This window comes from Hyposmocoma kahamanoa, unplaced genomic scaffold (genome assembly GCF_003589595.1).
Source record: "Hyposmocoma kahamanoa isolate Upper Pololo Valley unplaced genomic scaffold, ASM358959v1 78, whole genome shotgun sequence".
NCBI classification, from domain to species: Eukaryota; Metazoa; Arthropoda; class Insecta; order Lepidoptera; family Cosmopterigidae; genus Hyposmocoma; species Hyposmocoma kahamanoa.
Window position 1 is genome coordinate 12,252,448 of NW_020653945.1, and position 15,348 is coordinate 12,267,795.

At 35.6% G+C, this 15,348-nt stretch overlaps 2 protein-coding genes across 2 annotated transcripts in view; one reads left to right on the forward strand and one right to left on the reverse strand.

Moving 5' to 3' along the window:
- Positions 1–1,149, forward strand: part of LOC113232768 (HIG1 domain family member 1A, mitochondrial-like) — a 21,903-nt gene extending 20,754 nt beyond the window's left edge. The window contains exon 2 of the mRNA XM_026467552.1: positions 769–1,149. Coding sequence (XP_026323337.1) covers positions 769–956 — 188 coding nt within the window. The 3' untranslated portion in view covers positions 957–1,149. The remainder of the gene's footprint in view (positions 1–768) is intronic.
- Positions 1,150–2,515: 1,366 nt separating this feature from the next.
- On the reverse strand, positions 2,516–12,778 carry LOC113233355. The gene is made up of 12 exons (XM_026468471.1): positions 12,597–12,778; positions 12,289–12,499; positions 11,998–12,121; positions 10,489–11,291; positions 9,896–10,263; positions 9,051–9,164; positions 7,481–8,105; positions 7,338–7,365; positions 7,186–7,263; positions 6,809–6,948; positions 6,689–6,734; positions 2,516–6,499 (listed from the first exon to the last, which is right to left on the reverse strand). The coding sequence occupies exons 1-12, from the start codon at positions 12,660–12,662 to the stop codon at positions 2,533–2,535; spliced, it is 6,570 nt and encodes a 2,189-aa protein (XP_026324256.1). The 5' UTR covers positions 12,663–12,778; the 3' UTR covers positions 2,516–2,532.
- Positions 12,779–15,348: the final 2,570 nt, after the last annotated feature.

Sequence of the window (15,348 nt, forward strand, 5' to 3'; positions counted from 1 at the left end):
GATAATCTTATGGCGATTATTGCTTACGATAATCGCCTACGAGTTTTTGTCACGAAGCGTGCGAGAAACTCTCTCCATCTAAATGGGCCTTAAATGATCATCGCCATTTTGTTCGAGGAAGAAGTACGCAAGGACTCAGGAGGCTATAACAAATAAAATTAGAGTTATGGTTATATTTTAAATCACTCTCCTGTAATATTTTCCAATTACCTTACCAGTGTCGATACTTTCTAGCAACTTAGACGACAAAAATTCATGAAAGATTCTGTTTAAACTGTTACTACCTGTGATATAAAGAATAACAACCCTTTGAGTTTCATACATTTCTCATTTGAGTTTTATTACTTCTAATTTTATTATTTTGTGTGGAATTTGCATAGGTACCCATACAATATAGATACTTTTGATTTTGTGCCCCGAGTTTATCATCTCAAATTAATTTTAGTAACAATACAGCTCCTTGTGAAAGAGTCAAGTACTGCCACCATGCTTATTTCTGCCTCCAAGCAGTAATGTGACTTGTCAACTTATGTCTTAGGTATGGTGACAGGCGTAGTGGCAGTGCTCCTCAGATCTTGGCGATTTAAAGCTCTGAGTGACACTGCAACTGCTGTCGCTCACCACCAGACGCAGAACTTGTTCGTCCCGTCACTTGGTATCATAAATAAAAAATATTTAACATGCACTTTTGGTAAAGTTTGTATATTTCACATACTTAGCAAACATGATGTGTATTTATTTAATGTACCTATTGTTTGCTTGTTACAGGAATTTTAGGTTTAATCGGAGTTTGTGGTCTAGGTGCCTATAAATACAAAACCAAAGGCAAAATGAGCACCAGTGTGTTCCTGATGCAGCTTCGAGTAGCAGCCCAAGGCACTGTGGTAGCTGCCCTTACAGTTGGCCTGGCATACACTTTAGCTAAAGAACATCTATTCAAAGACAAAAAGGATTGATGGCATGTATATAAGTTTTAGCCAATTTTCTGTTATTGGGGATCATTGTGTATTGTACAATGTAGTTAATAACAATTGTAATTCATATCGAGTTTTAGGTTTTCGCGATTGTTACACATAGGAAATGAAACTATTTTTCCGGATTTAAATCGCGTATATTTGTTTTTTCAAACAAACCGACATTTCGGGCACTTTACAGGTCCCATGGTCACGGTTGACTGATGTGGTACAGTCTTCAACCAGTTGTCTAATATTGATGCAAACCACCTTATTTTTTCACTATAGTTACAATAGTTATTAATTAAATACCTTATTTTTAATTTTACAAAGAAAACATTCCAATTTACGCTAAATTAAGTTTTACAAATTGTTTTATTAAATGAATTTTTATTAAGTTCAATTTATTATTATACATTTGTATAATAAAGTGTGTATAATAATAGAAATTAGAATAAATTAAAACATATTAATTAGTACTGCAGTCTTATGTCTGTTTGGGATTTTTCATTAGAGGAAACACTGGATCCCAAACTGGTGGTACGGAGAAACCATCTTCCCCATTGAAATTAGGATGTTTTTTAATTTCAATGGCCTCTCGCAGCATCCTGGGTAGATAACGGACTTCTTTTGCAAGGACCTGGGGTTTGTCAAACTTCATTGAATGTGTAGGTTTATCCATGACATGCTCGCAGATTGCAGACTTGTTTACGCGACGGTGTTTGACATCAGCTATATGTTCTTTGACGCGGGTACAAAATATAAGAGAGACCGCACTCACTGTCAAGCTTGTAGACTCCTGCATCCTGTAAGGGGATGTTACATTTCACGGGTCTCAGGAACTGAGAAATCTTCCTCAGGGGCTTGAAATAGGTTTTGATAGATGCGCGCCTGAGGACTCTTCCGATCTTGTCTGTAACACCTCCCACGTAAGGTAAGATGGCAGGTCTTCGCTCGACTGTTGGTGGTTTCACACTGGGCCTGCGGCATTGGCTTGGAATCTTCAACTTATTCGCATGTAGGACTTGCTTTATATGCTGAAGTTCCCCTGCCAGATGATTACTGTAAAAGGCCCGAAACGTCGGTTTGTTTGAAAAAACAAATATACGCGATTTAAATCCGGAAAAATAGTTTTATTTCCTAATTGTAATTCATGTTCATATAATAAATCTCATTCTTAATCTCAAAAAAAAAAAGTATTTTAGTTATTTAGGAGCTAATGTGTTCTGTGATCTTTAGCTGATATTATATTGTAAACTCAGTTGTTAATTTTCATGAAATTGTCTCATAAAATCATATTGACCACCAATCTAACTTAATCATTGTGATATAAAACTTAGATTGTCATCATGTACATTGTGATATTAAGGGAAATCTATTTATTTGAAATATAGTTTTTGAAAAATATAAATGTTTTTGTACTTCTAGGGCAGTGGACACTAATTGTCATGTTTGTTGCAGTAAAATAGCTATCAGAGTAAACACTGATTTATTTAATATAAAATATAAATAAATGTCATTAATTTTCTCAACCACACTCCCACCATATTTTTTCTCGACATGGAATGATAACAACTAATCACTCGCTATAATCTGAGAGACCTTTTTTAGTCCTCAAACTATAATTCGGAACGGTAAGATCATCTTTATCGGTAGTGGAATGGTTCTTCTGAGAGTTGGAAGTACCTTTAACTGAGGACAAGTCAGCATTGCTAAATAGCCCGTTAGATATATTTGAACTAGAACTAGAGTGATAAGTCATAGACTTGAAAATTTGGACAGGGGTAGAAGTCCGCGCGCGGTTGTTGCTACCGCTCGGGACGCTGTCCATAGATTGTTCAGCTGTTGCCCGTACCAATTTCGACAAATGTTTCATTTCTTCCGGCAACTTTGTTTCATAAAGAGACACATAGTCCTCTGTATCATCTGTTTTGTTTGTGAACGTTATTTTGTTAGCCAATTCATTAGTCAAAAATTGCTTTACTGTCATTGAACTTGTTAAGGAAGTTTGTTGCTCCGCATTTTTACCACTGTCGGCAACTATTTTTCCTTGCAATGGTTTCCTTTGTATACTATGAACCAAAGCAACAGAATCGGTCACTTTCACAACAACTGGTACATCGTGATTACTGCTACCTTTTAATTTGAATTGAGACAAACTGGAACTTGAAGTATTCGAAGATGATGAAAGAGCCAGCCTCTCTTTGGTTTTTCTAAGAGTAGATGAAGCCCATCCAATACCGAGCTTTTTAAATGCATTTTCCAAATCTGGATTAGAAGAAATACTCAGAGTATCTGATGTCTCTGCAACATTTTCTTTATTTTGAAATACTGCACTAGATTTCTTTTTACTTTCTTTACAAACTTTTGATAAAGCTAGCATGGGTAATGTAGACTCTGAAGAAACCGTAGTTGAATTGGTGTTCGAAACTGTGTCAAACTTAAAAGGTTCACTAATGATATTCCTTTTCAATAACTCTGCTATGACATCCGGCAAACTACCATCGGAATGCAGAGAGCTAAGGTCGTCATTTATAGCATCATCCTTAGGAACATCTAAGTTGGAGCCTTCCTCGAGCACTGCGTTTCCCGCATTGCACTGCTTTGCGTACTCATGAATACTAATGAACGGTTTTAACATTATTTCATTAAATTTTTTCATGTCCATCATTGGCATGTTGGAATCGTCGTAGGATTCTGTTGAAGTTGGTTTCGGCATTCGGTCAGACGTATTGATGTTACTTTGCAATAAGTCAGGATTTGCATTTTGTTCTGTATCTAAAGCAACAACTTGTTGTTCGCGCTTGTTAGATGCAACTAACTCCGTTATGACGCTTAGATTATCTTTCTTTCCACCCAAAATTGATTGAGTTTTCATTGAGGACACAAAGTCAGTAGCTTTATCGTTGTGTAAGGATTGATTTTTAACTTTAGCACTTAGAGGTGAGTCGATCTCCATTACCGTAGAGAGCTCATGTGGTACAACATCATGACCATGTTTTAAATTTTTCCTAGATAAAGCAGGAGGTGGTCTTCCTCTACTTTTATTATTTTGTACCTCTACTGTAGAAGTGATTTGAGAACTTGTTTCAGGTTCGTTGATCTTTTGGGAGTCACAGGACAGTTGAGAAATCTTTGAAGCATCAGGTCTGGGTATATCCTTTAAAAAAGGTATAAAATGCAAAGAACCTGGTGAATTTTTTTTATTTGTTTCATCAGACTGTTGTTCTAGTGGAGGAGATGCAGTTTTTCTCCCTACCTTTACTTCCACGAATGGCTCGTATGTCACAGGCTGACCATCTGGCGATAACTCAGAACGTTGATCGGTTTCAGATTCAGAACCAGAAACTTGATTGTATGCCAAAGATTTATTTCTCCTGACCTCTTCTAGTACTTTGGCAAGATTTGATAGCCGTTTTGTGCATATTTCAGTTAAATCTGCAATTTTTTCCATATTTTGAAGTTTATCTTCTGCCATCTTTATAAAGTGTATTTCTTCATCAAGAGTTTCAAGAGTCTGTGTTGATATATTTAAAGGTAATACAGGTACTTGCTGTGGCTGGGTAGCTTCCTGGGTAGAATTTGATGAAATAACTCCGGATTTAGTGGTAGTTTGAGAAACGTCACAAGTCTTGTTAGTCAATTTACTGGTACTACGAGGAACGTGAGAAGTCTTCTCAGATTTCTTATTCATTTCATTTCGATACTTTTTTAGCAAAAAATCCACGTCACCACTTCGAAAGTTCGTAATTTTATTACGCTCCTCTATAAATTTAATACTATCTAGCGTGTTTATGTACTCAGAGGATTTGTTTTTGCGTTTTAGTGTGGTGTCATCTAGAGTTCTTGGTGATGGCGAGCTTTTACTTCGCAACCGTATACTAGATTTTCTATCTAAAGACTCTATTATTGGCGCCTTTGAAGAATCAGGTTTCACCATAATAACGTTCAAATTAGATTTATTGCATGATTTCGTCTTAATTAAGTGCTTTGAAATATTAAGCGATTTTACCTTATGAGCGGTTTTTTTCTTTGTTAATCGATATCGATTTTTTTTATTGTTATTACAGTCTTTCCGTTCGGTAATATCGTTTTGTGACCGTTTATATTTTTCTAAAACTTGTTGTGTTACAGCTTGTTTAAGTTGTTCTAGCGATATGTGGTTATTTACTGTAGAACCATTGTGGTCAATGTTACATGGAACATCAATGATCGAGCTTCCAGGGGTTGTTACAGCACTACATTCTTGATTTGCTATATCAACAGCTCTTAATCCATCTTTGTTTATACTGAGTAACTTATTTACATACCACTTAACAAGGGGATTCAAATCATGTTTACTACTTTTTTTTCTGTCATTACTAAACACCGATGACATTTTCGATTTAACCTTTGTTGCTTTGCTTTCATCATTTCGATATCCTCTACTTGTATATTGTGTTCTACATGTATGCACTTCAGAAATCATACTTGGAGATCGCTTATTTTCAAATCTAGCAGAATTTTTAATTTTCCTGCATTGAGCACTTCCAGCTTTTTTACGACAAATACCGAACATTTCGCCACCATTGTCGCTTGTCGAGTTTGCTGTTTGAGGAGATGCAGGTATTTTATTTATAGAAGGATTAATTTTCGTAACATTTTTTTTTTTAATACGGTACCTTTCACATGTACAAGAATGTGCTTCAACTTCATCTATGATCCTAACTCTATCATCTCCGTACAGTGAACCTCGACAGGTAAAATTATTAGTATTTAATGTATGATCTGGCTTCAAAAATGCAGGTAAAATCAATTCTGGTGGGCTCATATATGCCGTTGATGTAGTTGAACTCATGTGTATAAACATAGGCCTTTGAGGAGGTGGAGAGTCGAAAGACGTTTGTGTGCAAGTTGACATAGCAGGTTTTGCAATTGTTTCAGGTTTGTTTAAAACTAAAGAACAATCTTCAAAGGTTGTATATGTACCAATTTCAACAAATTTACTTGATTTAACTTGTTCTGGAAGTACTTTAATTGCAGCTGGCTCTGCATTGCAGATACCTGTTTGATCGATCACGTCCATACACGTTCTTTGCGACGATGGGCCTATGCCGTCAGAATGTGAATTATGAGGAGCAGAAACAGTTTTCACTATTTTCTCTGAAGATTGTTCTCCTTCACATGTACTCTTCAGTAGTGGGACTAGTGGATCACTGACTCGCTGTATTCCGTGTTCTGTTGTTTCTGTTCGATCAGGCCTTTCGTCAGTGGCACAAGAGGTTGTCATATTTTCATCTTGTTTAGTGGCATCTTTTTTTCGAAGTTGGATAATTACCTCAAAGTCGTCATGTTTCAGAAAGCCCGTAGCGCCAATATAAAATTTACCCGCATCTTGTCCATCTTTGTCTAATAATTTAAGAAACCCATTGTTTGTAAATCCACTTGCTTTATCATTTGTAGCCGTTTTAAATGATGAAGTTGACGTACATGTAGATGGGTTTGTTTCCAAACATTTGTCATCTTTTAATTTGGTAGCGCAGTCACATTTTTGTTCTGCGACGTCCCTAAAAAAATACATACGGTTAATGAAAAGAATAAATATCAATGAACTATAAAATGTATTGTCTTACTGTGAGGCTGCCCTAGTAGCATGGGCAAACGACTAGAGATATGTATAATAATAATTAAAAATTAGATAAAGGTAGGACCATACTCAATGTAGCAATGTATAAATTAATAAAAATAATAATAACCTGGTGCCAGGGCGTTCATTAGCGCATTCTTTACTTACACCAAGCCCTAAAAAAAATATTGTTTGATTACCAAGATTAGAAAGACATTCTCATCAAACACACAACAGTAACGTGTCATACCAGTGTCCATTTGTATAGTATTTTTAATTCTTTTCAAATAACATGTTGACTGGCCACAATCTTCAACAATTGTGTCATCCGTGGCAATTTTGGCGCCACTCAATACGTCGTCCGGAAAATACATTGAGGCAATGTTGTCCCTGAAATTTAATTTAAAAAAAAATTCAGGTATTACAAAAAATGCCTAATAAGCACCTTTTTGGAAAATTTAAACCATGTAACATTTTACGAAGAGTAATTGTTATCGAGCAAACGAACCAAAATGTACAAACATGAATATAAATTGAATACTTATATACGTGTACACATATTTGGTGGTCGCAATAGCATACCTACTTCTTTCTTTATTTGCATAAAAATAAGAGAAAGCAATTTACCACCAAGGCTTGCGGTTGGTCGCAGATTGCCATAGTTCTACATTAGTGGAGTAACAACTCATTATGTTGTATTTCATCCTGAGGAAGGACAGCAGGATTAATGGAATAGGAGATGGTACAGTAATTGAAAAATAATCCCTATGTATACTCACCGTTTTTCATTAATTGTTTTGTAAATACCTGCAACAAAAAAAAAAATATAAAGTACATAACATCTTTTTGTAACAGTCTGTCTGTAATTGCAAAATTGATTGTTGAATTTATATTATTATTATATTTCTATGTAACAAGGTACCTTCATCGAGTTGTTGAAAAGAATTATTTTTAAGCTTTTTAGTTGACTTGCTAGTATTTGTCTTTTCCACAATAGCTTCTGTAGCATCTTTACTGTTCAAAATGCCTGCTCTCTTTTTATTTGCTGTTTTATTAATTTTGCTCTTTTTGTCTGCTTTGGAGTCTAAAATCTTGTAGATTATTATTCTTTCTGCATCTGACAGTCTGTCATTTCTGTTTTTATTCGTTTTAGGCTTGGTTTTATCTAAATATACATCATCATTTGATGTTTCTTCTAAAGAGCTATCAGATGACGAACTGAGGTGTTGCTCTTGTTCAGTTTGTTCAACAACCACTGCTTCTACTACTCGCTTTGGTTTGTCGCTAGCAGTGTCTTTAGTAGGTGGAGTATGCTTATGCCGAGACCGATATTCGTGATAGCTGTCGACCTGACTGAATTTCACTGTGTTACCAGATTTGTTCTCTTTTAGTGTTGTGGGAATTGTATGAATCGCAAAATTTCCGTCACTTTCTGGCACAGGCATCCAAGAGTACTGAAAATCTTTGGCATCAAAATTGTCTGCTAAGTCTGACAATGGTGGTGACATTGGTTTATCTTTACTTGAAGAAATAGTTTTACTCATATTCTGGGGAAAAAATTACATTTTTAAATAAACATTATTGATCAGTGATAGGTAATTACTACGATTCACAGATTGTATAAATCAAAATAGACGTGGCCGCGAGACGGTGCGAAAGTGTCTTGCTATGAGTGCGCCACTGTCGCAATGTGTCGTCCATATTACATCTGTAGGTATTTAATGCGTTATGTGTTTACAAAAGCAAATAAAAGCGTAAGAATGCGGTACCAAACATAAAAGCAAGCGACATGCGCACTGTGTCCGCGAGTGATTTAGACTGGTTTGGTTGGCAGCAAGATGGTTCGATGCGTCGACGCAGGTGAGTGACGTAACCCATTGTTCTTGCATCGCAGTGCGCGACTCCAGTGTCTTTATCCGATACGTCGTGCAGGTAAGTGCAACCGTGTTTTTATTTCTTAGTTTAGTATAGTTGTGTTCTGTAGTTAGTGTTTATTTATTGTAGTATGTATTATATATTTAAGTATTATATGTGTATTATATATTTACCTATTATATATTATAGCATTCTCGTTTATTAGTTATTTTATATATTATACATTTATGTTTTGTAATGTGTACTATATATTTATAATTTTAGAATATATATAGTGTTTACATAAGTATATGTAAGTGATGTAGTGGGATTGCTACACATCTAATTAGTAAATCAAACTGACATTGATTTACTAATGTTTCAGAACCGCTTTTAAATTACACATAAATAGTAACATTATTATGTTAACGTTATTACGTTAGTTTTAAAATAAGGTAAATTAGAAGATGTCAGTTGGAATCCGACCGGATCGAAGGAATTTTTTCCGAGTGTTCGATCTTTGTATTAATAATTACATTTATAATTGTTATCACAATTCTGTCCACTGAATATACGACATCTTGACTTCAAAGGATTAGATTCATATACATATTATTATAACTTTCAATCAAGCTTACCACAAAAGGGTGTCTTTTGCATTCTTTTTCAATTTTCTTATACTCTTGCTGTAGTGTTTTCTGCCAGCCTCCTTTTTGCAATTCCTGTCGTGATTCGTCTTTGTAAGCAGTTTTCTGGTGGTAACAATAATTTATTAAGTTTATGGACCATTTTAATCAACATTACAATGTGGAATATGATCATGATATATTCACCTCACTACTACTGCTACAAAACTTTTGCGATTGGGTATAGTTTTTTAAATACTGAATTTTTTTTATTCAACTGAGAGTAAAGTGAAATTATTTTCTAATTAACTGTTCCAGCCAGATTCAGCTACAAACTCAACCAAAATTAAAAGCGTATGCAAAAATCTAGATCAATTCAAAACTGCAACAGCAACAAGAGCTACCTCTTCACCCACTTGCATCAGTCTCCGAAACATAGAAAACAATGGAGTGCATGCACACTGTTGCTCTGGTGAGAGGAGCAAAGTAGTTCTATGCTGGCTTCCAGGTGACATGGAATTGAGCCATTGCCCCCAGTGTCAGACTGGCCTCATTAGACTACAGATGCGATTGCAAAAGTTGGGGTCAAGTCCTCACGATAACTGGGCCCTTCTATGAGAGTCAATACAGGTAAGCTAGTCACAAATACTAGGTAGGAATCATCTTCAAATCCTAGTCAAGGCTCTCCTGGAAGATTGGTTTGAATAAGCACAGGTCCAACTGAGAAGTACATATCAATGTGAGAAGATTCGGTCATGATTTGAACATGTTTGGACCTATCATCTGAGACAGTCTGTATATTTTCAATGCCAGTCTACCACCAAATTCAATTACATAAATAACGAAATAGTACTTACAATAGGTTTTGTTTTATCTTTAGAAAGGGTATTCAAAAATGCCATAGTATCTTTAAACTCTTTTTCTACATTTTGTTTTGTCAGTGCAATTTTGCTCCGAGAATCTTGCATCTTTCGATGGTTATCATTTGTGCAGGATAAAACTCTCCTTGAATCCAATGAAGATTCCTTCATAGCTTGAGAGTAAGCATCTTCATCAGCTAGTGTATCTCGAAATACAATTCTCTTATCACCATAACAAACATCCCTTGTGTCTCTAGTGGCATGGTTATACATAGTCACAGAATTTTTCTTATTCACAAAATTCATAGATTGGCCTAATTTCATAGGCATGTCAGAATGCCTTTCTAAAGTAGGCTTAACTGAAACTGAAATGCTATTGTTAATACTGTGCTCCTACTACAGACTTAAAAAAGAAAGACTAAAAATACTACTACTACTAAATGTTTTAGCATAAAATGAATAATAGTATAAGCATTAAGCTCCATAGTAATATATAAATTGCAGTTTTACTAGTGCATGTGATGAATCATGATTCTGAAAAATAATGAATAGCCTGTGATACAAATGTTTGCATAAACAATTGTGCTTACAATGTTTTTGACCAACTTTACATCTCCGAAAAGGGCTGGAACCCCTTAGAACTGGACTAGGATTCAAATCAGGCTGAATATGTCTAGAACTAAAGATTTGCTTCATCACACGCTCTTTGAACGCACTGGCTTGAGGAGTCTTGGAATGGTTGCTGCACTTGGATGATTGTTTGTGACATAAGACATTATGAGTACAAAATCCACATTTCTCAGGCTGCCATGAAGGCACTGGTACCAGTTGTACATCAGCTACATGACAAAAACTACCTTCAACTGATGCAGTGCGAGTCTTCTGTAAAGTCTGTTTTATACTTTGTAAATCATCAGGTTTTTTGTTTACAGTTACAGCATCATGTTCACGCAGGCGAAGTTCCCTATTCTGTAAATATTCCGAAACGAGATTTAAACATGGCTTATAGGAGGAAGTGGTATCTTGATAGGCGAGGCCACCACAAAGACTTGATGGCATTTCTTCACTGACAGCAAACAAGTTGGGCCTCCTCTTAGTCTCCTCAACATTTTGACCAGGGGTGTCTTTAGTGCTATCACTACTCTCTTTATGAAGTGATAGCAAAGGAATGTGAGGCTCCCACTCATGGGGCACAGAGTCAAAATTCCATTGAGTGGCCATTTCATTTGTTAAAATCACAGGTTCCCGTTTGTCATCCCCTTCTTTGGTTTCTGGTTTGTCAGTATTCAGCACGGCCTCAGCTTCTACAGCAATTTCCTTTGTGGACGACTTCGCTAATATCTTGCTTGCAACAGATGAGGACTTTTCTCTACTAATTTCATTTGCTGCTTCTCTGTAACATATATGTATTCCAATTAACTAACCACAAAAAGCTATGTACAAAAGCTCTTTTTCACCTCATTAGCTCGGAAAGGCTTTCTTTCTCATTAGAAGTCTGTGCGCAAAACAGCGTTTATTGTTTTGCAAGCCAGTGCGGAAAAGGCTTTAGAAATTCGAACTTGATGATGGACTGTGGTGCACCCAACTTATTCTTCCGGTGAAAAAAAAAAGATAATGACATATTCAACTATGCAATTTGTTCTACGTTACTTATTTATGTAATATAAATCTGTTATTCTATATTAACGTTGACATTAAATTGATAATCATAACTAATTGTGTTTGTTTTAGTTTGTCTAAGAACTAAAATAATTTCACACAAATAAAAGTACAAGCAAGAATAAAAATATTGATGTGTACATTCGGAATGCATCCGGAGAAAAACTTTTTCTTTTAATAAAAAAACTGATGTTTTATAGTTTACCTGTTTTTCTTTCATCTACCATTTTCCTCGCTACAGTGAGGTGAAAAATTGTGTTTCGCTTGGAAGCAAAGTTGTTTTGCATCTAATCTATTTTTTAAACTCTTCTTAACTTCTTCTAACTAACCTAAACCTAACTTCAATCTTAGCTTCCTTCACTTCTTCAGGTTTCTATAGAAGCACTCATGTCAAACAACTTTGCCACCTTACATAACAAATAACTATTTCTGGCAATTACCGAGCCTGAAGTCGTCTATCGAGTAATTTCTTCTGTTTGTCTAGGTGTTCTTGTTTTTTCCGCTTCAACTCTACTGTTGCTTCTTTACCTCGTTGTCTTGAAAGATCGGATTTTGTTGGAACTCCTATAAAAGGTTAAGGACAATACTTTTTTTTCTAACTAAAACACATTATTATCTAGGGAATTACGTAATTTATGTCTCAACTGTGATTACAATTTACTTGGCGATACAACAAAGATAAATTAAATGATGGTGTGTTAAAATAATATTGGAAAAGTTAAGTAAGATACCTTCAACATTTAGTTTCTCCGCATTCTTGTGACTTGAACCTACATTTTGCAAACTTCTAGCACAAAACTTCTCTAATCGTTGCACCAATCTATCCTGCTGTTTCTGATATACTTTTCCTTTTTTTGCGTCGTGCTCCGTAAGGTGCCTGGCCTTTTCAAGTTCAGCTCGTTGTCGTATTTTCTTTGCAATGTCTTTTGATTGTTCCCTAACCTAAAAACAACACAACTATGTATTTCTGCAAATCACTTGAATAATTTTTTATGAAGATCTATTTGAATTGTAGAAAAAACGCTAACTAAAAACGAACCTGCTGAATTCTCAGCTTTCGTCGCCGCAGAAATTCATTTGTTTTCAAAGCTTCAACTTCAGTCATCTTGACATTTGCTTGTTACAAGTTCTGAAAATCTATTCTTTTAAAACTTAAAGTAGATTTACCAACAAATACTAGATTATAAGTTTATTATCTCACAAAACTTCATATAAATAAAGAGAGCTATTTATAAATGTGCAAATTAAAAAATAATTTTAAATTATGTCAACGTATATTTCGTACGTGCGTCAAATGAGTTCGGATACGCTCTAGAGATCATGAGATACGCCGCGCCGCACAGTGGGCCCAAAAAGTCAATGGCCCAAATTGATAATTCTTAGTCATAGGAATAACTTGTGGAGTATTTTTATATGATAGATAATAACATTCCGAACAACTTTTTTCTTGTGTAATTTCTTGTAAAGGTGATACTTTCGGAGAAAAAAATTATAATTTTTCTATAGAGAAATATATATACATTTTATTTCTATCTCTTATATAATGTAGGGAAATGTAATGTGTTTGGTTTATTTACAGTATGTATAGGTCCAATAATTCTCTATGAAGAAAAAAAAACCATCTGCAGGTCTTGCGGCTTTTCCCCAAAAATCAAGGTAATAGATTTGGGGAGACAAAGGTATTATTTCCCACATGTAATAAAATTTATTCATTCTCAGTATTTAGTATATTATTATTGTTACGCTTAAAAATATATCAAATTATTAAGAAAGTCAAAATGTGCCCATCTATTACATATACGTTAAGCTATAATTAGAAATACAGTCAACAAGTTGAATTAAGTTTTAACCTTAACATTTAAGCTTGACGAGTGGCAAGATGTGGTATTAAAGACTATCCATACATATCCGGGACGTGGACGGGCCGTGACCCGTCAAGGACACACCGGGGACCGTTCAAAACGAGGAAGGGTCGCGCGCTCAACACCCACCGACTGATCGTCATCATCCTATTTAAAAGCCAGGCTCTTGTCGGCGACTGATAATAGTAGAAATTTTAGTAGTTCAAGACAAAGTGATTCTAATCCTACTAGATAATTTTATACATATAAGCGGTTTGCTAATAATTCTTTCTATAAAAATGTTGCTATATAAGCAGCGCATGTGCGATGTTGAAAACAATATCAATATCGTTTATAAACAAACAAATAAATAGTGTTTTTATCAGTGATCATCAATGTAACAAAAATATGATAAAATTCTAGAATACGAGGGCATTTTCTCCACATAGCGTAATCCAAACAAAATCACCAAACGAGTTGTTGAGTTGAAATTCCCTGTATTTGGGGAATTCCCCATAAATTGGCAGCACTGCAGTTAGTTCAGAATAAAGTCTGATGTAAGAATCGGACGCCTATCTGACGTGTGTTCGAGTGAATCCGATTTCGTGTCTGAACCTCAGAGCCGTCACAATACCAAGTCTATTCATCAAACAGTTATCAATCCATGGAACTTCAAGTGGCTCAGGTTGAATTGCTTTGAACCAGATACCTTTTTCTTTGGATCTCTCATCAAAGAAGCGCATCTTAGTGCGGTAATACACGTCCGATTTCGTGTCTGATGTTCTGATCCGACTATCGGTCGGATCAGAACATCAGACACATTCCTGGGCACATTCCTTCAAAGAAGTTTACCTTTTTGATGGGCATTACACTAACTCCTTATTGTAGGAATTGCGGCGTTATTGAAGACATTTACCACGTTTTGATGAAATGTGTTCGGACCGAGAGACCCAAGAGACAGTGGGGCAGTGTGACCAACATACGGCAGACTGGGTGGCGTACCAGTATAATGGCCGTTCCTTCGTCAAACGAAGCCAAGATACTGTACAAAATATATTTAGATAGTCTTAATCTAGGTTAGATGTGTAAATTAAGTAGCATAACGGAGCGACATTACTATTAAAATACACGGTAAAGCTCCTTAAATTTAGATTTTAAAAAAAGACGCGCTGGTATTTTATATTATCTTTACACACGGCGAATATCGGCAGCGCGTCTGCAGCTAGTCAATTCTGTCAGGCAATGCGAACGCGATACAGCCGCGATACAAAAGTTTTAATTAGGGTCAGTCGTCGAAAGCCACATAGTGTCAGTGTCAAGTAAAGATTAAACAAAAACTTGAAAATAGGTTTTAAAAATATTATCCGAAATAAGTACGGTATAGTAAAGTAATAATGGTGCATGGTCTATATACTTCTTATATCTAAAAGATGAAACAATATAGTAACTGCGCCCCTGCAACAGTGAACAAAAAATGTAACCGCATTTAATTTTCAAGTTTGATAAACCTTTAACAAGCGGTCACTTTTTTATGGTAGCTTCGCCATTTTATCACAACATATGTGTCGGTATCGATAAAAAATGCGTAAATAAGCATCAATGCAGTCGCGCGTTGGCATCGATGCAACCGCCAGTAAATCGCCAGTGCCACATTTCACAAAAGCGCGTTTGCTTGGCTGCTAAAAGTTGCGTGTGTAACCGCTCTAAAATATACGTATATAAAAACAACGGTATTTAATATCTACGTTAGGCATATCAAATATTATTAACATTGTTACTACTGTTACGATCAATGCAACCGCCTGCAATCGCTAGTGTCACTATGCAATCGTGCGTTTCACAAACGTACGTTTGCGTCGCTGCCAAAAGTCGCCATATGTAACCGCTTTAGAATATACCTAATTATAAATGCACACAACGCACACACTCAACATTGGAGATGGGAATAAC